The sequence below is a fragment of the Urocampus carinirostris genome, chromosome 1 (genome assembly GCF_059441175.1).
Source record: "Urocampus carinirostris isolate Australia breed hairy pipefish chromosome 1, RoL_Ucar_1.0, whole genome shotgun sequence".
Taxonomy (NCBI): domain Eukaryota; kingdom Metazoa; phylum Chordata; class Actinopteri; order Syngnathiformes; family Syngnathidae; genus Urocampus; species Urocampus carinirostris.
This window is the reverse complement of record NC_142349.1, coordinates 35,853,440-35,878,057: the sequence shown is the minus strand read 5'-3', so window position 1 is coordinate 35,878,057 and position 24,618 is coordinate 35,853,440. Positions and strand designations below refer to the sequence as shown.

The 24,618-nt window shown below is 38.2% G+C and overlaps 1 protein-coding gene across 2 annotated transcripts in view; it reads right to left on the bottom strand.

Annotated features, from left to right (window-relative positions):
- The window catches only part of per2 (period circadian clock 2), a 34,986-nt gene extending 11,963 nt beyond the window's left edge, over positions 1–23,023 (bottom strand). For both annotated transcript variants that reach the window (XM_088337052.1, XM_088337053.1), the window contains exons 1-16: positions 22,885–23,023; positions 13,373–13,929; positions 7,666–7,758; positions 7,435–7,589; positions 6,095–6,216; positions 5,686–5,887; positions 4,547–4,598; positions 3,269–3,411; positions 3,000–3,078; positions 2,761–2,867; positions 2,436–2,589; positions 2,159–2,273; positions 1,748–1,900; positions 1,211–1,283; positions 959–1,127; positions 711–829 (exon numbers count right to left, since the gene is read on the bottom strand). In XM_088337052.1, coding sequence (XP_088193178.1) covers positions 711–829; positions 959–1,127; positions 1,211–1,283; positions 1,748–1,900; positions 2,159–2,273; positions 2,436–2,589; positions 2,761–2,867; positions 3,000–3,078; positions 3,269–3,411; positions 4,547–4,598; positions 5,686–5,887; positions 6,095–6,216; positions 7,435–7,589; positions 7,666–7,758; positions 13,373–13,827 — 2,191 coding nt within the window. In that variant the 5' untranslated portion in view covers positions 13,828–13,929; positions 22,885–23,023. The remainder of the gene's footprint in view (positions 1–710; positions 830–958; positions 1,128–1,210; positions 1,284–1,747; positions 1,901–2,158; positions 2,274–2,435; positions 2,590–2,760; positions 2,868–2,999; positions 3,079–3,268; positions 3,412–4,546; positions 4,599–5,685; positions 5,888–6,094; positions 6,217–7,434; positions 7,590–7,665; positions 7,759–13,372; positions 13,930–22,884) is intronic.
- Positions 23,024–24,618: the final 1,595 nt, after the last annotated feature.

The following is a 24,618-nucleotide window of genomic DNA, read 5'->3' as shown; positions in this document are numbered from 1 at the left end:
CCTATATTGATAAATTGACATTTTGGACACTGAATGTATGTTTATTCTAACAGTTGAGTGAATGCAGCTTCACACCTGAACCAACTTACCACGCTATACAAGGTCAGCACTGCCCTCTAGCTGCCAGATAGAGCGCTCGGTTTGAATGTATTTAAAAAAATCAAAATCAAAACCTTTAATAGAAATAACCTAAAGACTCGCTTCTTTTTTGACATACTCAGGAATATCTATGACGAGCCGGATTAAACCAGCCGAATCTGGCCCCTAGCCCCATGTTTGACATAACTGCACTATACCATTTAATTATATTGACTAACAAGATTACAAAAATCTCCATCCATTCTAAATTGGATGGCCCCAAATTGTCTTCTTTCGCCTCAATTGTTTAGAAACTAACTTGAACAGACGATTTCTTCTCGAATAAACCAATCTTTTCCTGGAATTGAATTTTCTTTTCCTTGGCCTAAGAGGTTAGCCACTGTATTTTCAAACAGACGACTGCAGTAATAGTAATTGAATGTAAGAGTGAGATAACTACTTCCTGTCCCAATTTTTTCAATGATGAAAGAAGATTGAAAACCGAAGGTGGATTGTTTGTGCAAAAAAATCATTACATAAGGATCTGCAGAGCTGACTTTTAAAAATCGAAAGACGAGTTTCAAATGAGAAGATGGTGATCACTTTTATGAAGGCAATAAGGCAGTACACACCTCGAGAATTCTGCATCACGGTGCCAACTTTTCGTTTGTCCTCTTCAGAGGATGTGGTGTTACAGGAAGATTGGCATTTCCTCTTCAGAGCAAAAGGAACGTTGCAATTCTCCAAGTATCTGTGGTGATTAATAAGAATAATCAATAACAATGAAAATTCAGAATAAAATGATGAGTAAAAATACGGGGAAAACGAATAAACGGTACTTTACAGATGTGTTTGAAAAGCTTTAATCTGGTTTTAGTACCTGACAACGCTATCCAGACAGCTAATCTGCTGGTAGGAGTAGCCCATCTGGTCGTTGAGCGGCATCTCGTCATGAGAAGAGCATCTGCTCTCCTCCATCGGCAAGGGGCACTCCTTCCAGCCAAGGTCCTTGGGCCGGACCACTGCCGGGCTCTTCTGAGAAGCCTGGTCTAAAGAGACGAGTTAAGAGTTGAGTGCAAGGTAAGGATCGTTCTTAGTCGCAAAATGGAACGGGTAGGAAATCTGGACTTACTGCTGTTAGTTTTCTTGCACTGTTCCTGGTGCTTCTGGAGATGGATTCCCTTACAGATTTCCTGGAAGGTCCGCTACCAGAGTGGAAAGCATACTTAGTCCATTTTGTTTTACTTAGTAGCACTCAATTTTTTCATCATGATTTGCGGCTCAAGAGTCTGTTTGCTTTACCTCTCAGTCAAAATATGACCTATAATTACCACTAGGTGGTACCAATGTTATATTATAATGTGAGACATAGCTAACCTTCCTAACCTTTCAAATCTTAGCCGATTGCATGCCTTAAAAAAAAACCATAAATAAAACGGCTCTGCACACGCATTCATTTACATGCTGTAGAATATTTCTGCTTAAAATGCGTCATTAAATGTTATTCAAGGGAGAAAGCAATCCTTAGCGTGTTTTGGGTTGCCCAACAGTATTCATCAACTGCTTAGTCAAGGCGACTGTCTTTTGCTCAGATTCTGCCTGTTCGACAGCAAAGGCCAAGAAGGAGGAACCATGATTATTATAAGAATTTGCTTGGAGACAAACTCACCGGTCGGGCTTTGCTGCCAACATCTTCTTCATCATCATACTCTTGATGGAACTTATTGTTGTTGTTTAGGCTCTCGCTTGATGAGGTCATGCCAAGTAGATGTTCAGTGCTGTTCACACTCCTGTAGCCACTAGACCCGCTGTTATGAACCGGCTGAAGGATGAATCGAAACATGCAGTATATGAGGGAACTGTCACAAACAAAGGATCCTATTTGTTAAGGTACAGAGGTACATTTCATAATCCCACAGCATTTTCTAAGTGGTTTAGACGTTAATAATATGTAGAGTTGCCTATTATTGACAATAGCCATCTCCTGATCTCTACACAACTAGTTGTTCCAGCATAATGGCAGGTAATTTTACACGTTTATGTTACTTCCACGTGTAAAAAATAGTTTGTTATATTTCACCTGCAAGAGGAGCCTGTGGATCTGCTCGGTGATCTCCTGGATGTCCAAATCCATGGCCTTTGTTTCAGCGTAAGCAGAGAACGGGGCCATAAATACATCCTCATTTACAGGGCCCCTAAAGTCCAACAAAATGAAATAGTCAATTTCTACCTGAAGGGTATGTTTTTCTTGGCTTTTATTCCAAACTTTGCATAAGTATTTGTACTTCACGGTAATTGCAGTGGGAGTACTTTGGACACTTTGGCATAAAATCACTCTCCAAAACGAAAATACTCACATTCTCACTTTGTGTCTTCCGATCACAAAAGAAACCTTGCGACTCCAAGGATTGACAAAACTGGACCAGCTGGTATCAAGGATGACGTATTCTCCGTTTTGTGCGCAGAATCGCATGGACGAGTGGTCAAACGGCTGCCCTGCATACTGAAAGACTGGATGCGGAGAGGACAACGTTACTTTAAATAGTGCACAGATTTTCCTTTTTAAATAAAAAAAACCTTCTCCACAAAAATTGTTTTTACGACGGTCCTAATTATCTTTCCCGGTATTTATAACATGATTTATATGTAGCATGTATGAAACAGTTACTAAGGTCAACTTACTCTTTCTGTGAATGGCGAGCATGATGGGTCTGTCATTAGGGTGGAGATGGAGGAGGACTGATGTGCCAATCAGATCCTGCGGGAGGTAACCCAGGAGAGGAACCGCTCTGAAAAATAAACACATACATGGCACAATTATGATGGAGTAGCAGGCAGAAACCGTTCATGGCTCTTCAATGAGGTAGCATGAATATATATTTAAAAAAAAATAGATAGAGAACTATTCATCAACGACTTACCGTTCATCCACATTCTGGAACACGCAACTTGGAGAATGTGTCGTAGTGAATACACGCTTATCCGTGGGGATCCGAGGTGCTATCAATGACAAAAAAAATGACGATAGTTTAATGTGCAGGAAAACTACTAAATAAAATTTATTCGAAACCATCAATTCTTCATATTTCTCATGTTTTTTGTGGGAGGTTAGATTTGAGCCACTTAGATATCAGTACGGCCCTTCAGAATCAGTCAAAAAGCAAACAGATGAATATGTGTTGGACCATACCGTCATAACCCGAGTGAACCCTCTCGGCTAGCAGGAGGCAGCAAAACTGGTCCTCAGCATGTGCTGCAACTTGAACTTTCATAAGGTACGGAGTCATTCTAAAGGGATAGTATTGAAGGTCGCCTTTGCACTCTTTTCCGCCACTAAAATTAAAAGAGCGCAGGAAGAACAAATTACTATTAAATGCTAAACATTAGAGCTCTAAAAACCAGACCCCAAAATATTTTTGTCTCATTTGAACATGACATGTTTTTCATGATATAAGGGATATGTATGGAATTTGAGACTTTTTACCCGCTGCTGCCATCTACTGGCTTGTGTCATGATTGCATCGTTCATATGTGTGCAAGAATGTGCATTTCTGAGATGCGCTCGAAATAAACTTTTCTTTTTTTTTATCTTTCTTGAGGTTTGGATTGGTGTTTGTACTCTACTTGAAGCAGGCCTTATCATACTTTCACCATTTCCATGCTCCACTAACAAATGGAAAGAAAAACTGCTGGGATGAACATGACATCAGTCTCCAACACTCTCTCAGCTCCAACTCCTCCTACCTAATGTGTTCTGCCTCGAACAGCTTGGCTAAGAGTAAGATGAAAGCAGTGGGAGCTTCAGTGGAAAATAAAGCATAAAAGCTCTTTGAACTCAGTTCGGCATTGTTAACACATTTTTAATTGAGAAAATAGCTTTTAAGGGTACAAAATAGGACCTCTTTAAGCTTTCTGGCCAATAGCTCCAAAGCAAGATACATTAACATGTTTGTAACATTATTATCTGGAAAAATAATTTTTATAGGTCTTCGCTAGTCCAAACACAATATTTTGATTATCATATCATTAGAATTCAAGCTATAAAGGAAAAACAATCACGACTCATCTGTTTTCTGGAAGAAGAGCCATGATTGGTCATTAGTTGAGACCTGAGTGATTGTGACATTATCTTTACAGTATTCTCAGATTGGCTTCACCCGAAGATAAACGAAAGCAGAAAAACCTGTTTTCTAAACTAATATTCTACAAACACTAAACTATACTAGTGGAAATCAATACGAAGTACAACTCTGACAGGAGATACCTTGGAATGACTACTCTCCGAAGGAAAAAAAAAAAGCTATGGTCATATGCTCAGCAAGCATCGTTGTGGAAGTGTATTAAGAATGACGTGCATGTGATGTCACAAAGTAAGTCACAGAAAACATGTCCAGAGTGGAAACGGATACTAAAGAACCCATGAGCGACAGATGGTTGGCTTTCGAAGGCAGGAGAGATGCCCACCCACCTTATGCGGCAGAAAAAGGACTTCTCTTGCATACAGTCAGGCAGTGATGACTCTGCAATGGGAAATGGGGCATGTTTTAATTCAGCGGTAAAACGATAGTGCTCAACTTGGCCTGCTTTTGCTCCCTCGGGAGCAGGTGCTTGCATTTTCATCGATTCCATTAATGCATAGCTCTGCCTCGGTTTGTAATGATGTCAGATGTACGAGTTTGGCATTTTGGTCGTCTGGAAAAACAAGTTCACATGTTTTTTCCGCTAATGTTTAGGTAGATTATTGAAAAGTTCATTACTATTTCAGTTCTAAAGAGCATGAAGGGCCAAACTGTTTTTTACAAAAAGAGGCAGACCAGGACATATAAGATAAAGTGAATAAAATGGTGACCAACATATCGATAAAAACTTGTTGTAGAATAGTAACACTTAATAATAGTAAATATATCACATGTACAGTGATCCCTCGGCTTTTGTGTTTAATGGGACCAGAACCACCTGCGAAATTTGAAAATCCACAAAGTAGCGTCGCACCTACATAAAAGCCTCCAAAAGGTTAAATCTATCTCTAGATTATGTAGTTTCTGACTGAGAGTTCATGACTGTCACAAAATAACAGTTATAGATCTACAAATAAGATCATACAACACATAGAGTTGAACGAATAGTTTTAATGTCATTACATAAAAGTAAAACCAATTTGGAGGGCTTCTCCTTTTAGTGTAAGAAAGCAAATTAAGGAGAGGCCTGCTAGCTGCGCTCTAGCAGACGGATTTTCGTGATGATTCAAATAAAACTGACGCAATTGTAACAGTTTCCCACAAATTGTTGCTACAAGTCATCCATTTCATGGCTAATGGACCTGGCGTTGACAAAATACAGGGGCCGGCAGCAGTGGCTTCGAAGATTTGTTAGCCTAGTCGTTAGCAGCACCGCTCTTGCCCACTCACAGATGCCGCTTAAGGCACGTCTGGAACCCAGTAATTATCCCACGACGCACCCGCTGGTGATCACAGTTTTGTTGCGCTCGTCGGACTTTTCTTAATTGATTAATTTACTTTTATGGAGGAGTGAAGTAACGTTGGGTCTTAGTATATATAAATGCAGCCATAGCAATACCAATGAAACTAATGTAAATTAAGCTCCTACCAGCGCCGGTGCACATGCTCCAGGAGGGCAGGCGGTAAGGCGTGGTGAAACTGTAGAACACGCTCACATCTTGCGGTATCAGAAACTCCACAAACTTGCTGCTGTTGAACACGTCCCTTTTGCAGTTGAGGATGGTGGCGGCCTGGTCGGAAATGTACACGATCTTTCCCGTGATGAGTGACACGGCTACAGCAAAAATGTCCTATCAAATAAAGAATAATGCTTTAATTCAGTAATGCATACAGTACATAGCTTCAACAGCTTCTCTGTTTTCATTTTGTTTGCTTTCCCAGAGTTATGCATACTTAGATACTATTCTTCATACAATTCTTGTTGATTCAATTTCATTTTGTAAGGAAAAACTAACATTTTGAATAAATCTGGAAACAACAATGTTTAAGTAACTTACATTGTTTCTGAGGGTGTATTCAGATGTGATGCTGTCTATCTCATCGATGGTATAAGATGATACATCCAGGCCTGAAGGTTGAGTGTCATTGGTCATCAGCAGTTGGTAATACTCCTCGTTGGCTGAGAGAAAAATGAACCATTTTAAACAGGCATACTTTGGGAAGAGGCACAGTGTTTTTATCTGGAACACAAACTTTCCCTAATTATCCTTTATCAATCTTGCAGTTCAATCTTTTTATAAAGGGTGCAACCTAATCAACAGGAATTCACAAATTGAGAATAACGTAATAAACATGACTTTACTTAAAAACAAAAATTTATCTGATAAGTTTATTCTGGTTTTAATATTGGACACATGCAAAGGAGATTTCATAGGATGCCAGTTCGTTATTTTGACTTTTTTGCAAGGAAGTCGGCTGGAGGACGAACAATACAACCAACAAATAAATAAAACACAGAGAGCCCATTTTAGGTCACATGTTTTTGTTGTATCGTTTAGAGTTTCTTAAGATGTTTGCACCAAATCCTGTGGTCCCTGAAGTTGTTGGCAGTTGAGGCACCAGGACCCATGTTAAGCAGTATTGTCTTGTAGGTTTTTGCATTCACGGACAGGAGTTGGAATGAGATGACCCTTTGGACCTGATCAACAGGGGGATTTACAAACTTTGAATAAAAAGCTCAAGTTTAGTTGAGTGACCACTAAGGACGACTCAAACAGGGGGGCTGTTAAATTAGGCCCCATATTTATTAGATAGAAGACTTGAGCTGATTCGCTAGGTGACGGTTTCTGTCCTCGATTCAAGCCTTCCTATCAACAAGCACTCTGGCGCACATCCAATACAAACCAGTTAAGCCCATTGGGTCACACATTGGGATATTTGTGACCCAAGGGCAAAATCCATTGATGTCTTCTCTCTATATTTAGAGTGTCTACTCAAGTTTAAACCTATCATTAGCAACAAATTTTGTAGCTTTTTATAATGTAGTGGCATAGTGAATGTCCTTCTAAAACAGAAACATTTAGGAATCGCATCACTCACACTAACTCTAGTTTATTCATAGTCTTACCTTGTTGTAAAATACCCTTTACAATTAATCCAAAAGCAAAAGAATAAAAATCATAAATGCACTCAATCAAAACAAAACAAATTGCTATTGAAATAAACAGTTTTGAACTTCGTAACAAGCCATGTATCATGATACCCGTCAATATTTTCTTTTATGAGAGGGATAAACACCTCCTAATGTGAACATGGGAATTAAATCTTTCAGATTAATCATTCAGCCCACCTTTTTCTTCAAAAAAGATTTGTAATGGTGGACGAGCATGGCCTTTACCTTCTACCTGCTTGACGCAGCGCAGGGCATACTTGAGCGTGTTCAAGGTGGTGGATTTGCTGCCATGCCTCTTCTCGGCAGGCAGGTAGCGCTTCAGCTCTTTCAGAGTTTTAAGCACCTCCTTTTGAGTCTTGGCCTTAGCTGATTCTTGACTACTGCAAGTGGCACAAGCGCTTTCCCGCTTAGTCATTTACACAAATCACAGTTTATTGTCCTTTGGGTTTGGCGTACCTGCAACCACTGGTGGAAGGGTTGTCTTGTTCAGAGCTGAGCAAACTGAAGGCATTTGAGCTACTTGGCGGAGATGAACTGTGGGAGTTGGAGCTGAGTGTGAAGGAGAAGGAAAATATCAGTTACTAAAACCACTTGGCCATAAAGTGTCAGATACAATCAATCAAATTTACAAGCTGAACTGTAATACAGATATGTTCCATTAGATCATATGGTCTGTACCAGTGTGTTTCAAGCAGTTTTTGTAATCTTTCTTGTAGTCAGGGTTGGCATTTGGACTCTACTTGAAGTGGGCCTCTTCTTACTTTCAAGACATTTTAAAGCTACACTTACAAACAGAAGAAAAAAAGCGCAGGGAAGAGCATGACGTCAGTATCCAGCACCCCAGCCCCAAATCGTTTTACCTAATGTGTTTTGACCCGAACAACTTTGCTAAGTAAGATAAAAGCAGGGAAAGGTGCAGTGGGAAGCAAAGCATTCCGCCCTTTGAACTCAGTTGGGCATTGTTAACACATATTAAAAAGAGAAAATATTCTACTTTCAACTTTATTAAGGACACCTAAAAATATTCACCCCACATCTCAAAATGGGCTTTGTCCATGAAGAGTGTTTTATGAACAAACTCAAATGTCAAAGTCTTCTTTTTCATTGAACAGCGATACGTCATTCCAAATTTCCAGTATTTTTCTAAGAAAAAAGATGATTCATTTGACATTTGACATCTTTCAAAAAGTGTCCATGCTCGCCATCCAGGTGAGGAAAAACCTCCCCCAGAGCCCTCAAGTTTGCCTTATATAACAATGAGCAAAAACGGACATGGTGGATCATGCAGTTTGCGGCGCAGTTAGCTCCGACCTGTGAAAAGATTTGCCCGTGTTGACACCTTTTGTAGAAGGCGAACCGGGAAACAAGAGAATGGGCCCCATGCTGCTTTAAGAGACATGCTGACAAAAGAGCGACGTACTCTTAAAAATGTGAGCGGCTCCTCGCGGCGACCCTTAAGCAGGTGACTCAGCAGGGATGCAGAAAAGTGAGGTGGAAAAGGGCAACTTTTAAATACAGTCCATGTGCAAACCCATAATGGTAAAACCTTTTATATGGTAATGACAAGTGAATTTCCCTTCGGGGATGAATAAAGTATCTATCAATGGAGAGGTATATAAAGACGGCTGCATGGAGGGATAATAATGGATAATATCCCTCTATATAAAGACTCTCGATAGATAGTAGTATTCCGTACGGCAGTGATCTATTAAACTTAATATTACTCTTAAATTAAAACAGAAATTCTAAAGAACGAGCAAAAAACTGAGGAGATTAAACATGAGAGGCTGAGTTGGACCATTTTAAAATAAAAATCACTCTAAACCAATTTTATTTCAACCTTTTTTTGAGGACAGGCAATCCTTTTTAATTAAAAAAAATCCCAAGGCACACATCCTTACAAAAATGTCATTATATGGTCCAGCTTCTGTTTCATTGATTTTTCATTTAAATAGTCAAAAAACAGCTAAATTGATTACATAAGTTTATATCAACATCATAAACATATCAACAAAAGGTCTTGAATTTGAATCCTTTTTGTGGCGATTATGGCTCAGGAGTTAAAATGGGTAAATGCATTTTAGTAAATTACATGTTTCTTTGTTTAAACATTTTCTTCTGGAATGTGAAAATACTTCAAATACACAATACTGAAGGCCCTAGCATGTAATATCTGACCACTAGATGGCAACTTGTCTGGTACTTGAGGTGGGCCAGCGATACACGGCACACTATGGCGGCAGGATTCCGGACAAACACTGAGCCGATCTAAGTGGGGATTCCAAGGTGTAAAAGAAATGCAAATTTCTTGACCTTTTTTTAATTAACATTATTATGATAGTTCATATATTTTTTACTACTAATCAAATCAATGTTTTTTTCTACTAAAATAATTTTATTTGTACCACGAGGTGGCACTAAATACTACACACTGTCCCTTTAAAAATTAGTGATACAAAGGAATATTAGAGTAAGCCTTTTTTAATGATATTTGTAATGGTATTTACTGGCATTTGACAACAAAGCCATGAACATTTTTACAATGAGATTAGACACGGCACTATAACATAAACAATTAATAAGAAAGTGAAAGTGAGGATAAATAGGCAAAATTTACAAGGTAGTGCTTTTAGACTGGCCAAGTGCAAAAGAACAATAAGACCATGACAAGTTAGCAGTAACATAAACAATGAGTAGGTTTTTTTTGTCACCAAATCCAGGAAATCGGCCAAAAGTCAGCTGCACATTAGAGTAGGTCTCAAAGCACACTAATGTTTCCATGCACAATGCTAGAGAAATACTGCGCTGAACTAGTCACTTGCACTTCATATTTCATATGATGATTGAACAACCATTATGTGGAAGACTGAGCAAAATCAATAAGTACGGCAAATTGGACCAAGAGTGAAATACAGAGACAATATATACAGGTAGAAAGACTACGAGACAAGAAGAGAAACCACAGAGACCTATCCAAAAGGGGCTACAAACATGGCTCTATCTATAGGATAAGTTAACGAAGACCCTGGAAATAAAAAAGGACATAGTCATCAACAACATTGTTCATGTCAAAAGACATATTCATAATCTTATTTTCGACTATTTTAACATTTTGGGGCAAATTGAAATACGTAAAACCAACAAACAACACCTGATTAAGACTACTGCAAAGGGTTAACATTAGGAAAAAACTGGTATAGTATGCTTGTGATAGTTTGGATTAACCTACAACCTAACAAGGACACAGTGAAGCCTAATTAGACCATGGGACGTTGACTCGTCACAACACGGGCGTACACAAATAGAAGGGTTTTACAGCTATAAATAAAGGAGCAAAAGTAGCAGCCTTTGAGCCATGCAGGGAACTTAATGCAGTTACACACAACGTTTAAAAGTACAACTGCTGGTTTGAGACTGCACAGGTCCAAAATGTACGGAGCTTTAACAGGTCAATTGGTCTGCATAGCATCATCAGATATTTTGAGCTTGATTTTTCTCTGCATGAAAAACACTTGTTGTGGAACATGCACCAAATTCAATTTTCTCCTTAGTCACCAGGACTACTTTTATGTACGCTTTGTGATTCCGCTCGAAATTGATCATTCCCGTCCAGTGTGCAAAAGCACAATAGTATGACGCAGGAATTAAATGAATTTTAGGTGTTTGGGCCAAGAAGGAAGAGAAATGCACAAGCTCAACACACAACATCACCGCAAGGCTTCACAAATTACAATAAGATGTCCACTAAAGAATAAACAACTCATCTCACCCATGATAAAAATAATACATTTTTTACAAAAACAGGCACTCCTCAGACAAATCTAGTTGACCAAGGCATTAAACAAAACAGTGGCTAAGTGGTATGCTTGGCGCGTGGCAGCAGACAGGCAAAATAGACAGAGACTAATCAACATAGCCTAGAAGATCGTTGGCCACTCCCTGCCTAGTTTTGTGGACATTGCTGGCATGCTATAGAGCCACCACCTCTTTGACCTGTTGCTCCCTGGTAGGGGCTACAGCTCCCTTGAAACAAGGATTAACAGGTGCAGATAATTTTTCTTTCCCAGGGCCCTTCCCACGCCAAACAAGCTTGCAAAACTTTATATTTTTGAGACTTATTAAGGATTTATTTGCTATCATTAAGTGATATTGCACTACGTTTCATTGCAGTACAGTTAAAATGCACTTATCTTTTAAAGAATTGTTTTAACATAAGCCAGTTTCTAAGCAATATTTTGTAAATATGTATGCCCATTTATCCTGACATCTTATTTCTCTCTTGAAAGTCTTTATTACATGTTTACCCTGGAGGTCCATGTCTAATCTCATTGTTGATATCAATGAAATGAAATGAAATGATCTGCATTTGTATAGCGCTTTTTAAGTCAATGAAGACTTTCCAAAGCACTTTACAATGTGCTTCACATTTCCCAATTCTCACATTACCCATTTCCCCGGCCGTGCAGCCATGTAAGGCGCTAACCTGCTTAATGGGGGTATTAGGGGTTCAGTGTCTTACCCAAGGACACTTCGACATGTAACACGGAGGAGCCGGGATTTGAACTGCAATCTCTTGATCCCAAGACGAGCGCTCTACCTCCTGAGCCACTGACGCCCAATCAATGAAAAAAATGCAATTCAATTCAAGCAGATGACCCATGCTAATCCTGCTCTTTCTTCTTCATCAATCACTACATGCAAAACACATTTTTTGACCTATCGGGGGTAGGTTGCATTTCAACACAACAGTACAAATACCCTTATTCACCTGCAAAATATCAAAACAAAAACGGCATCTGCAACCAAGTTACCTGCTGATGCAGTAAAATTTAAAGTATTTGAAGGTACATGGAAATCAGGTTTCAAAACTCAAGTGTCTTTTTATGAAATAACTATTATACAAAATAGCAGTAAGTCTATTAATATGGTCAGAATGTTTTTTATTACAACAAGCACTGGTGCAAATCAAATCTGTGGAGTACGATTAACTAAAAAGTTGCACCATTGCCACCAGTCAGACTTTTAAAGTAGAGCCCTAAAATTGGGCACACGTAAAGGAATAATAAAATAAAGACCTTGGTGGGAAACATTTAAGAACCTTGCTTATTGTGCAAGTGTTATTTTGACACTTTTAAACAAAGCGTTTTTAATAGCATCATGGTTCCCCTTGTCACATTTTTAGAACATCTTACTGTGCAAAACGCTTAACTACGTCTATTTACCGCAGCCAGTGACTGGCACAAAAATACCTGCTTAAACCCTTTAGAATAGAATTGCCATTATAAATACTGTCTAGGTAATAATAGTCTTTAGTCTTTACAACCCTTTGAGACTTCTTGGGATTAAGGGCTACACAAATAAACACGAATTGACTTGACTTGGGAGAGGTCCAAGGAGAAAAAAACAAAACCTAAAGTGCCCAGAACTGATTTGGCTGCAGCCTCTGGGTCAAAGAGACAGAATGATTTTAATCTGCACAGCAGTGCCTCCATTTTAGTCTGAAAGACGGTTGAAGATTAAGGTAAAGTGCCACACTGAAAGTGGTGGAAAATGCTTTATTTTATCTGTGGCAACGATCCTTGACTAATGAAAAAAAGCAAAATAACAAACACTTTTGGGGTCCGTGGGTTGGTGTGCACTGTTTTTTTAAGTTTCCACTAGGGAATGGAGAGTAGACAATAGCAATATATGAACTAGCTCACCAAAGTAAGTGTAAAAAAAAAATTAGTAAAAATCAAATAATTTCAATTACCCTAATTTCATGAACTATCATACCAATGTTAATTTTTACAATCATAGATCGATAAATCTTTATTTCTTTCACACAGTGGAATGTTTCCCTAAGGTCGCCGCCATGTTTGTAGTGCTCAGTGGCACTGGTTTGTGTTCGCATTAGAAAATACAGAGGTCCAGTAGTCAAATACTAAACACTGGTTCTTTAAGAAATATGAACAATCATTAGAGTTATCAAGATCAACAAATGCCATGGTACAGAATGTCTCTAAATATCATTCTGAACGATTATGGAATTGTTTGAATTTGACAGACAGGAAAATGTCACCTGTCTGTTGGAAGCAAAGACATCAACCCCACACTAACATTAAGGCTTTTTATATGATTGCTAATGCAACTTAAATGTTACGCAACTGAAAAATAGACTTACCTCTTGTTGCTTCCAGAAGACTCCAACAAAGCAGAATCTTTGCTGTTACTGTTAGAGCTGCCCATTGACTCGTGGCCGTTACTCTCATGGCCGTGGCTTTCATTGCCGTTGCTCTCGTTGCCGTGCGACTCGGTCCCGCTGCCGCTGGAGCCGCTGCCGCTGCTCTTCATCTCCACATCCTCTTCCGGCGAGAGGGAACGAGAACTCTTGCGGAGCTTGCGCTGCCCGGAGGGGGCAGGTTCCTGGCCGCTACTGCGGCTACCCTCTGACGACATGCCCAGTTCTGATCCGCCTTGGCCGTAACCGCTCATCCTCTGCAGTTGCGCCATGGAGCTGCAGCCGGAGGCCGCCGTCGGCATGGCGCCGCACGTTGTTGACGCTCGACAGCTTGGTGTGCCATCTTGGTCTTCTAGTACTGAAAAGCAGTAGTGCTTGGAGTTGGAATCTTCTGACATCAGGAGGACGAGCTGACTTTTTAGTTGTTGAAGTAGAAGAGAAGGAGCACAATCACCCCATCGTCAGTGAACTTCTCAGATGATTGGAACAGTAATGACCTGCTGAAATAATATAAATGAAATCAAATATGTGTTATTTTGAACAGGAGCCATAACATTTTTTATATTAAAAAAAAAAAGTTCAAGTGCATTGATCCTAGCCACCCGGGCCACAGACTGTTCGTACCGATTCCATCAGGAGAGCAGTCCAGGAATATTCGCACCACGACAAACAGACTGAAACTGCTTTTTCCCCAAAGCTGTCAAGTTCATCTGCACCACCCCCAACCCATTAACTGCAGGACAATAACTTAAAGCCGAAATGTCAAACTTTGTTTCTGTCTGGGCCGGATCCAGATTCTCTGCTCCCAGGCAGGCCGGATCAGTAAAATAATGTCAATTTCACAGCTTTTGCAGTACCAACCCCTAATTAAAAAAAAGTGAACAACAAATTATTTGCACCAAACACATAAAAAAACAGCTGAACAATACAATATTATCATAAACATGTACCCAAAGGGAGTAGGCTTGAGTCGTGTTTATAAAAAAGCTCATCTCACACACAATTGTTTTAATACGTTTAAGATTAAGCATCAAGTTTTACTTTTCTGGCAAAGTCTGATTGATTTGTGTGTCCTTGTAAATTGTGCCATAATAATAATCATACTATGTTATCTCAATAGAAAACAGCAAACAATTAAGTTTCATAATGAGAAAGAGACATCAAGCGCGCCACAACAAGCAGCTGTCCTCACTGAGGTCCTCATTTACATGCTCAGGTTTTTGCATTGCGATTGATAGTGGTTACTTTTCGCTTGTTGATGTTGAAAAGCATGTTCCTGGCTTTTCACATTTGCATTCATTTCTTGTTCCAAAAGCTCTTGTCCCTTTAAACAACCTTTGATCAATAGCCATTTTTGTGCACTTTTTAAATGACCATCTCATACCATTAGTTTATATGTATTATAAGTTATTTGAAAAACTCTATGAATGTTAATGTTGTCAGTGAGTTTTCAGATTTGCAATGATTTCTTGTTCCAAAAGCTTATGTCCCTTTTAAACAAAAAAAAATGCATTTTTTGCAGTTTGTAAAACAAGTATATTTTTGCAGGTGTGTAGCATACTTACATTCGTATGTATTTTGTTTGTCATTTGGCAGACCCAGTTTTTTTATCGTTTAATATTAGAGCCCTATTACCTACACTAACATATGATAATCAAGGATGACAAGGGATCTTTTCTAAACACAACACATTTAAACCTGCTTTTTAAAAATGCTGCACAATACTCCCTTTGCCCTCAGTGGCATCATGTTGCTTCGGGTTTCAAAGACAGGAGGTTTGGGTAAAGATTTGTCGACAATAAGTGACTAAATATAAGTTTGATGATTTTGGATGAGCCAGTTTTGGTCAAAAAGAATGATAGCACTGAAGCTTTGGTACAGAAGTAACTGTCATAAAGATAAAAAAACACTAATTCATTTGAGCCTATTGAACTGCTTAGTCAGCTAATCATTGGATTTCATTTGTAGTGTCACCTGTGACTCAAAGAACAGTGTTTAGGCGTTTGGGTGGAAGATGTAAATAGTAATTTGCTTAGTCAGTAACACAGTATTTTTGTGTAGTCTGAGAGGGGCATATGACCAATAACAGTGTCATATTTTTAGCACTAATTCTTGATTTGTGTTGTGTTGTGTTGATGTGTAGGTAGCAAAATCATTCAGCCATAACTTAATGCTGTGGTTAGTAGTAAGGCAAACAATTAGAAATGTTTCTTGGTTAAAAAAAAAGGATAATGGTGTGATAATGTGCATTGGTTGTTCTGTAATAAGGTTTAGTTGCATTGGCTCACCCGTGCATATCTACTGATGTAGCTGTAACCAAAAAAAACAAACCCTAACTTAGATGTCAAACACAAAAATCCATATTATAGACATAAACATGAAACACATGGCAGGGTTCATCTCCTGACCTCCAAAAACACTCTGCAGGTGTTTTTCTGATCTACAATGAAAAGGTGAGAAGGTTCACACAGCCTTTTAAAGAGAAGCTCTGATCCCTTCTGAAGCCCCTAACCCTTTTAAAGGATCACATAAAACAAAAGTGAAAACATTTACTTGAATGTCACGTTGGTTGCAGCGGTGGTTTGTTTTTTAGTGCTACATCAGACAGGAGATGCAGCAAACAAATATGACGGACACAAAAAGAACATGAATTGTTCCCTAAACAACCACGCTGCTCATCATTTTAAGAGCATTCGTTGGTAAAAGTAATCAAAGTGATTCCTAATTTTAGTATCAAAAGACACTGTGAGAGAGTATAGGGGGTTGTTATTGCAACCAAGAAAACCATCCTACACTCTATAAACACGTGTGTCAATAAAGGCGTAAACCCAATACTTGGCTCAATTGGACTCCTGGACACTTTTTCTGAGTCTTTCTATGCAAATTCACTCAATTGTTTGGGTTTCTGTAAAACAACACAAGACATCGGGTCAAACCAACACATGTTTTGGATTGGTCCAATATTGACCCAAAGTTGGGTTTTTCTAACCAACAATTTTTAGAGTGCATCTTTCATACATACCCCACTCCAAAAACTTTTTGTTTAAAACTGGGACCAAGCCAATACTCGGGTCAATTTGATAATTTTGTTTGAATTGTTTTACACTAACGACCCCATTTGGGGGTTGTCCTAAAAAAAAAAAAAAAAAAAAAAAAAGGATTTATTATCAAATTAACTTTTAATTTTATTTAAACTGAAATACTCTTTATATAAATATTTTCGTTATAAAAAATAAACACATGATTTCAAGGGAATGTTTTTGTGGGAAAAAAAGAAGAAAGAAAACACACGACTTTGGGTCAAATTAACCAAAGTTTTGAGTTGGTCCATTTTTGAACCAAACTTTGATTATTTTAACCCAACTGTTTTAAAAGTGTAAAACGACCTTGTTAAATGCAAAATATGCATACGTTAACGTTGATTCTACCTAAAATTTACATTACATTACGGTCACACCTTTACACGATGGAACAGTATTGAGACTGCACCGGTAGTTATGATCAATCGAAAATGATCTAAAAACACCAATATTTGGTTTGGCAAAATTTGCTTTAGCCAAGACTTATCAAGGCCTGCTGCTAATGACTTAGGTAGGTCAATGTGTAGAAAGATGGCCAGGCTATGCCAGCGGATAGACTTGTATTTTATTGAGCTATGTCGGTCTAGGGAAGAGTTTTTGTTTAGGAGGCAACCATTCGTCAATTTAAGGAGGCATCGCTGATTGCCTCTGATCCTATGACTGCAAAAACAAAATGATATGAATTTCAGGTGTGCCAACACCACAGCGGACATTTTATCAAGTTAATGACAAATGATTGTCTTCAAAATTATGTACACAAAAGTGATACGTACACACAGCACAAGCCGGTATGACAAATGTAATGTTAGCCGTTAAGTCAGTACATTCTGTGAGCGGAATTGGATTTATATGTGTAAATATATATATATATATATATATATATATATATATATATATATATATATATATATATATATACACACAGTATATATATGGTTGTTTGTTTGGTAGGCTCCCATAACCACTAGGGTCGTTGGGGCACCATTTCCTGTAGTGTGTCTTGAGAAAAGTACGGCCTTTTAGACAATAAAACATGATGTGATGTTGTATCTGTAATGGAATTGTTGTGTCGAGTAGCTTCTACATGTATAACTTCTCCCACTATCCTAAACAATTCATTTGTTGAGTATGAATAGAGCAGATCCTCAAACCATGTTTTAAAATAAAAGACAGGTCATTTTGCTCTTAGCTGCCAGATGAAAATAACTATACAGTTTTTTATGTCTTTTGGCAAGTTTCTTAATACACTTTAGGATCACAATGGTGAATAAAAGGTTTCGAAGTTCAGTGGTTGCTGCAAACTGGCATCAGCCTGGATCAGGGCAACTGAGGCTACATATAGTATGCAGCTTACCACCACCAAAGTATGAGTCAATGAATTATGTATTCACTTTGAAGTGTTTGACCGTATTCAAAGTGCCATAAAAATGTAATGCAATATAATTATTCAGAAAGGGGGAAAACAGGTAAATTCTATAATACACATTCCAAAACATGAGAGTAATCAGTATCCTGAATTTACAACACACTAGTTAGAGTTGCAACACACTATTATCAAAACAAGGTTTGAGATGCCTTCTCCATTTGGATGTTTCTATCTATTTCAAGATGCCAACAGAATCCTCTCAAATTATAGATTTTATTTTCGTTATATAGTCTTGTCGAAGCCAGTTTTAGCTTAGTGCGATGAGTAAAAAATATTGATGTAGCTTGCTCAGGGTTTTGTTATTTGTTTGTGTGGATTCTCATTCATGTGTCATTGATATCAATAAACTGACATTTTCTCTTCTGTTTTAAAATTGACTGTTTCCACTCCTCTTATAACTAAAGATGAGCCTTGCCAGTCGGGGGGATTTACATGTCAGGCTAGCTCAATCGTATGCATATTCATTCAGCGCCATTACTAAAAGGGTCTTATTGACCTGTTCCATCTTGAAATTATTATACCCTGGAAATATGCCCCAGGAGAGCTACATGATCAAAAATTTAATCTGTCCTTAGATGTTTTATTATTTTGCATATATTCAAGATACCCTGGGCCATATGCAGCAAAACCCAGCCACCCAAGTTTCACAGTAGGTTACTGTGCTTCCTTTTTTGTTCAACGATATCCTTTCAGAGATAGTGGCTTTCTCCTTTTTCCCAGAAGAATACCAAGTGCAGATAACACAATACATGACACATCTGCAGGATATTAGAGGTTAATATATTTTCCTTCAGAATGCACAATAGGAAGCAAGAAGGCCAAGACAGAAATAGTCTCATCTCGAGGGCCAGGAATAGAGAAACTCCGTCAGAGACAGCAAATTGTTGACAAAAAACAAATAAATATCAATTATAGGTTATATACTACTCCTAGTAGGCCGTTTAACTCATTTAAATGTGATCACTGGTTGCTCCAGGCAAACAAAAGGGGGAACAGCTTCTCTTGGGAGGCGTCTCTATTGTGCCAGTTCACAACCAGTCTGAAGTGAATGAAGACTGCTGACTTTTGTTTGGTGATGCAGATTAAATATTGCATTCAATATGATTTCTTTAAAATAAATAAAAAGAACATTTGTAAAACAAGTGAGAATACAGAGGGTCATTATATAAACGAGGAAATATTCTTGGATGTGTTTTGGTAAGTGTCTGTGCCTTGACCAAAGCTTGTAAAGCAGTCAGCGCTTCTGTAGAGAATTCACATTAATAAATACTACCTACAGTAATTAATAAACTAATCGCTTAGGGATTTATCTTACCTCGTTGACTCCATGTAATTACGTTTTAACGCGCCCCCACTAATATAAAAATTTAAAGGGACAGTTGTACTATTGTATTTATTTTGGTCAGTTCTTTTTTTACATTGTTCAAAAACACAATATTTGAAATGCTCAAAGCTGCTGGCTTGCACTGAAAAGATTGTTCCCCCTTTTTTTTTAAACAGTTGGTATTGCAAGAGTTAAAGTGAATCCAGTTGAGGGCAATAATTTCTCCAATTAACGAGCACAGTAACTAGTCTCTGTTAACTCAAGGATTTATGAAGGATCCAATGTTTAATGAGAACAAAGCCAGGGCATCTGCAAATAGGGGGCTCGCTCAAGCTATAAATAGGTGGACCAAGGAAGACTAGGGAATGTGAAAAAAAAGCTTTGATAATAGTAAATCTTGATGCAAGACTCATAATAATCTCTGTAAATCAAGGCATAGATTTGTGTGGCATGTGTTTGTGTGGCTTCATGCTAACCATGTGCCTTTCTGAATTAAAAAAAGAGCAGATTGATGATTTAAGTCTTTATCTGTAAATATGTAGTTTAAATAGGGTGGTCTTGTTGTAGAACGTGATTTCTTTCTCCCTCTGGTAGTTGAAAGTTGTTGTCTTGACCTACATCATTGCCCTAATGACATCCAAGATGAGAACACATCCTTGCGCAAATGCGTGTCGTATTCACGTAAGGCTTTAGACTTTATCCCAGCGGCTAAAAAAAAAACAGAGTGCCAAAATGGAAGGTTCACACATTGAGTCCAAAACAGAGTCTAGGTGTAGAGGGAGGCACCGATTTACAGGTACATATTTAAACGTGCATGCTAAAAAAGGAGAGACATTCTAAACAAGTTTTATTGAGAGCAGAAAATGGACTTTCTTAAAAGGGCAGGGATTACTGTCTCCAAGCCACTTGTGCATCACCAAACAGCTTGATATTTTCTATGTTTTCAAGTCTTACATATCTTCTCTCATTTAGTGTATGGTCAAATCAAGGCCAAGTGAAGCAAGAAGTGTGTTTGCACCTCCATACATTTTATCAGTTTAAACTTCGTTGAATTAAAAGGATTAATTTGATGTTGATATATAAACAGTGAGTTTTACAGCCCTCGATTAAATCTGTCTAGATTTTTTTCTCAGAGATCTTTGGTCTTTTCCCATGTATATTTCATTACATTTGGATCAGTTCCGTAAACTTAATATCAATCACAATTCCTCGCTGTTGTGCATCGACTGTTAGGACCAATAATAACAAAAGACAGGGCTAAATTACAGTGGTTTTGAAATGTTATGTCTCAGATATTAAAGCAGCTCTAGATCTCAACTGATATGACAGTATTTCATTGTACTAATTGTTAAGGTAAGTCGGCCGGGTGAAGCAGCGCTGGCACATATTTGTCATAATGTTAATCTATGTGCAATTTTGGTAGCTGTTGATTTAGCATAATAAGAGCATTTTTCATCTTTCTCTACCGAAAAATAAAAAACACTGTCTCCTGAACTGTAAAAACAGTAGTTTTCAGTAAAAGTATAACCAGAATTTAATAATCAACAACTATTTGTTGAAAAATGAACAGCCAATCATTTTTGAAATCCTGAATCGTTCACATTCAGTCTCTAAATCCTCCGATTTGCGGCTTCGACAACAATTATTCCCAGAATTTGTTTTTATTTTTGGTCCTTAAATAGTCAAATCAAAATCAAACATGTTGCTTATGTCACAACATCAAATGTAAAAATTTGAAAAATGTAATTCGTTTCACAAAGTCAACAATTGTGGGTGCTATTTTTACGAATTGTTTAAAAGGAACACTAGTATACTAGATGTTGTTGTAGCAGAACTAAAGACTGATACTACAAAGAACGAGGAAGAGTACAAACTACAGACAGTCAAGATGACTAAACCACACCATTTTTCTTATGATTATTTTGCCCGTCAGTACGGAATTTATAACTTTGTTACTCTCTGCAGCCACCTCCTGGGCTGTGTCATTGTTGCAGCCACAATCAGTTCAATCATGACCTGCGTGTAAGTACATGCATGTCTTTGACGCTTGAATATACATATTTCTTGGGGTTTGGACTCTACTTGAGGGAGGCCTTTTCTACTTTCACCATTTCCATGATACGCTGACAAATAAAATAACAAAAATAAAAAACTTTTTTATTATAAAAATGCAAATTTTTACCTGAAATTTAGACATTTTCATGTGCCCACCGTGTTATTTAGAGGCTTTACGTTAGCGCCTCTCCTCCTCTGCTTCGTGTGTCAGTGTGTGTTAGCGTGGCGCCTCGCAGAGGAGAGATCCGTGTTTTAACCCAGCCAATGAAACACACGCGCGCGATAAATGAACGGATCATGACGGCTCCTCGAGCAAAAACATCTCGTTCTTTCCAGCCAGTGTGGACGGATGAATGAGGCATGAGTACATTTAATAACTTCATTTCTTAAACAAAGCGGTTTAACATTGCACCGTAAAAAATAAAACAGCACATCATTCTTTTTTATTTTAAGTATTATTTTATTTTTATGTACTAATTATCGGCTTCTGGGGTAGTACAGTGCAATATTTGACATAACTTCATTTTCAAACATTTTCAACGGTGTGCCTCTGAACCTTTTTATAAATAAAAGTGAACCTTGGTTTAAAAAGGGTTGAAAAACACTGAGTTATACAATCAAAATGTATATCCATGTTGTATATTTGGACTGGTGTAAAATGACAGCTCTGTTGGATATTAAAAAAATGTTGTGCGAGTCATTAATCTTGGTTTGGCACACTGATTTACAAGGAAATGTGAAAGTGGCACTCCACACCAAAAAGGTTGCTGACCCCTGCTGTACACAGTCGCACATGTGTGTAAAGGAGACGACCCCTGGTTAATCATAGATAAGGCTTGGAAATAGAAGGACCTGAATAATTCCAATTTGGCAAAGTTAATAAAAATGTGAGTAACTGATATTCCTACCTCCCATGCATGAAACTAAACATCGGGAAAAACATGCAGTGAGGCAATTTTCGCATAAGGTTAACGATGTTTATGTCCTTCCTTACATAAATAAGGCATACATAAAGCTATTATTTTTTGCGGCTCCAGACCTTTAGTTTTAGTTGATTATGGCTCCTTCAACATTTTGGGTTGCCAACCCTTAGACTTTCCAATAAATAGTAAAACAAATATTTGTGGCAATCCTAACTCGGTTATTTTTGGGGTGGAAAAGGGGGATGGATTTGTCTTAACCAGAATGTCAAGTACACCATCCTTTTACAATTGATGTTTATTGGAAATTGTTTGGATTCATAAAAATATGCATTCCGGGACGGTGCATCATGACAAACTCCACGCACATGTCCTGCACCGCACTTTATGTAAGGCATTATGAGACTTCTCATGTGACGTCCGAAACACGGCAGCCATAAGATTATCTTTTGACCCCCAGTCGATTTTAACCGTAATTCATTGATACTTAAAGCGACGTTGAATATTTTAGTTGGCAACATTATAAAGAAATTGACATTTTCACGTGAAAGCCCGCCCACCCACTGATCCAGTGGTCCATTGACACAATTATGCAACTCAGATAACTACATCTCTTAGTGTGAAGAGTGCGTATTAAGAACTTTACATACCGACACGGGTCCTAGATGGTAACTGCAACCTTGACTCCAACTGGAAAAGAGCACCGAGAATTTCTGTGTTTTGCTGTCCGGAAGGTTGCTGTTCTCCTGTCAGAAAGCTACTCGCACTGCGTAGCCGCTCTCCCCGTAGGAAAATGACCTCATTCACGAGGTATCCTCCCTCTATTTTCTATTGGCTTACATTTTTATAAAACCCGCCCACACTACGCTTCCAGCCATGTGTTGACTCTTTTCCGGGTTTGAAGGCGTTTCGGCGGGAGGACGCTCGCTTCAGTGATTGGCCAGATCCGCTTTCATTTCTTTTTACATAAGCACGTCACCGTTTTCACGTGGAGGAGGCGGGCCTGAGAGGTGTGGCCAATCAAGAGCCTGCTCGTGAATGAAGCGTCTGGGATTGCTGTTGTATAAATGCTTATACAAGACGGTACGGAGTGCGCCTGCGTCAAAGTATTAAAGTTTTGCAGACGCCCAAATTCGTGATATAACATTTACAAGGTGACTTAAATAACAACTCACAGTGGCACATATTGAATAATCATTCATTTTATAGATCTTACCTGTTAGTGTGGTTGGAAAGGTTATAATGTGTGTTGCTCGATTCCCAGCTCCTCTGTGTTTTATGTCGAAGTATCCTTGGGCAAGCCACTGAATCCCTAATGCTCCCAATAAGCAGGTCGGCTCCTTGCATGGCTGCATGGCCGCTATTGGTGTGTGAGTGTGTGTTTGAATGGGTAAGTGTGAAGCACATTGTAAAGCGCTTCGGGAGGTCTTCATTGACTTGAAAAGCGCTATATAAATGCAGACCATTTACCATTTACCATTTATAACAAAATTGTATTTACAGGACACTGTGTAATATTTGACCAATAGATGTCACTGTATTGTGCAGTGTAACAAAAACCCAGTTCTAAAAAGTGCAAGGAAGATTCCAAACAAGAGTCTCAAAGTGACCAAACTGCAAAAGTTTTCTTCCATTTTTTTAGTCAAGCCTTTAGGAAGATGTTCGGTTTTTTGGGGTATCCATAGTAGCAAAATGACGGACAAATATGTCAGCTCCTTCTTGATGTGGCTCATGTTATGTAAAATTAATTGAAATTTTTCGATTGCAGTTATTTTTCGAAAAATCACGTTTATATGAAAGTTTATGTAGTTTGGTTATTATTTAAATGTATATATACTTTTTACACAGTTTTTTTTACCACTAGGATGCGCTGAATAATACACACTGTCCCTTTGGTTTCACAAGGTTGAGTGAAAAAAATATGAATTCAACAAATAGGACTCATAGTTATAAGCTCCTCGGTGTGTTCAAATGAAGCATCTGTATAAATATAATAAAATGACGAAACTCATACTGAGGGTCTTTATGCATATTTTTGCACAGTGATGCTGCTACTTCTCATTGCACTACAGTACTATTGCAGCTGAGTATTTTTGATGCACTTATAACCTAAGCAAGTCTACAATTACTCCCTTATTTCTTGAAAGGGGCACTGTATAATATTTGACCACTAGATGCTGCTTTATTGTGTAGTGCACGGGTAGACAAACTTTTTGGAGCTGGGAGTTACTTTTTAGTTACTGATTAGCATTAAAGGGGTACCAGTTTGATTTGCATTTCTGGAAAAATATTTTATTAATATGTTATTACCAGGTTGTAATCATAAAAGCTTCAAATAGGTTCACACAACCAATACACATCATGCCAGTTAACCAAAAACAAGT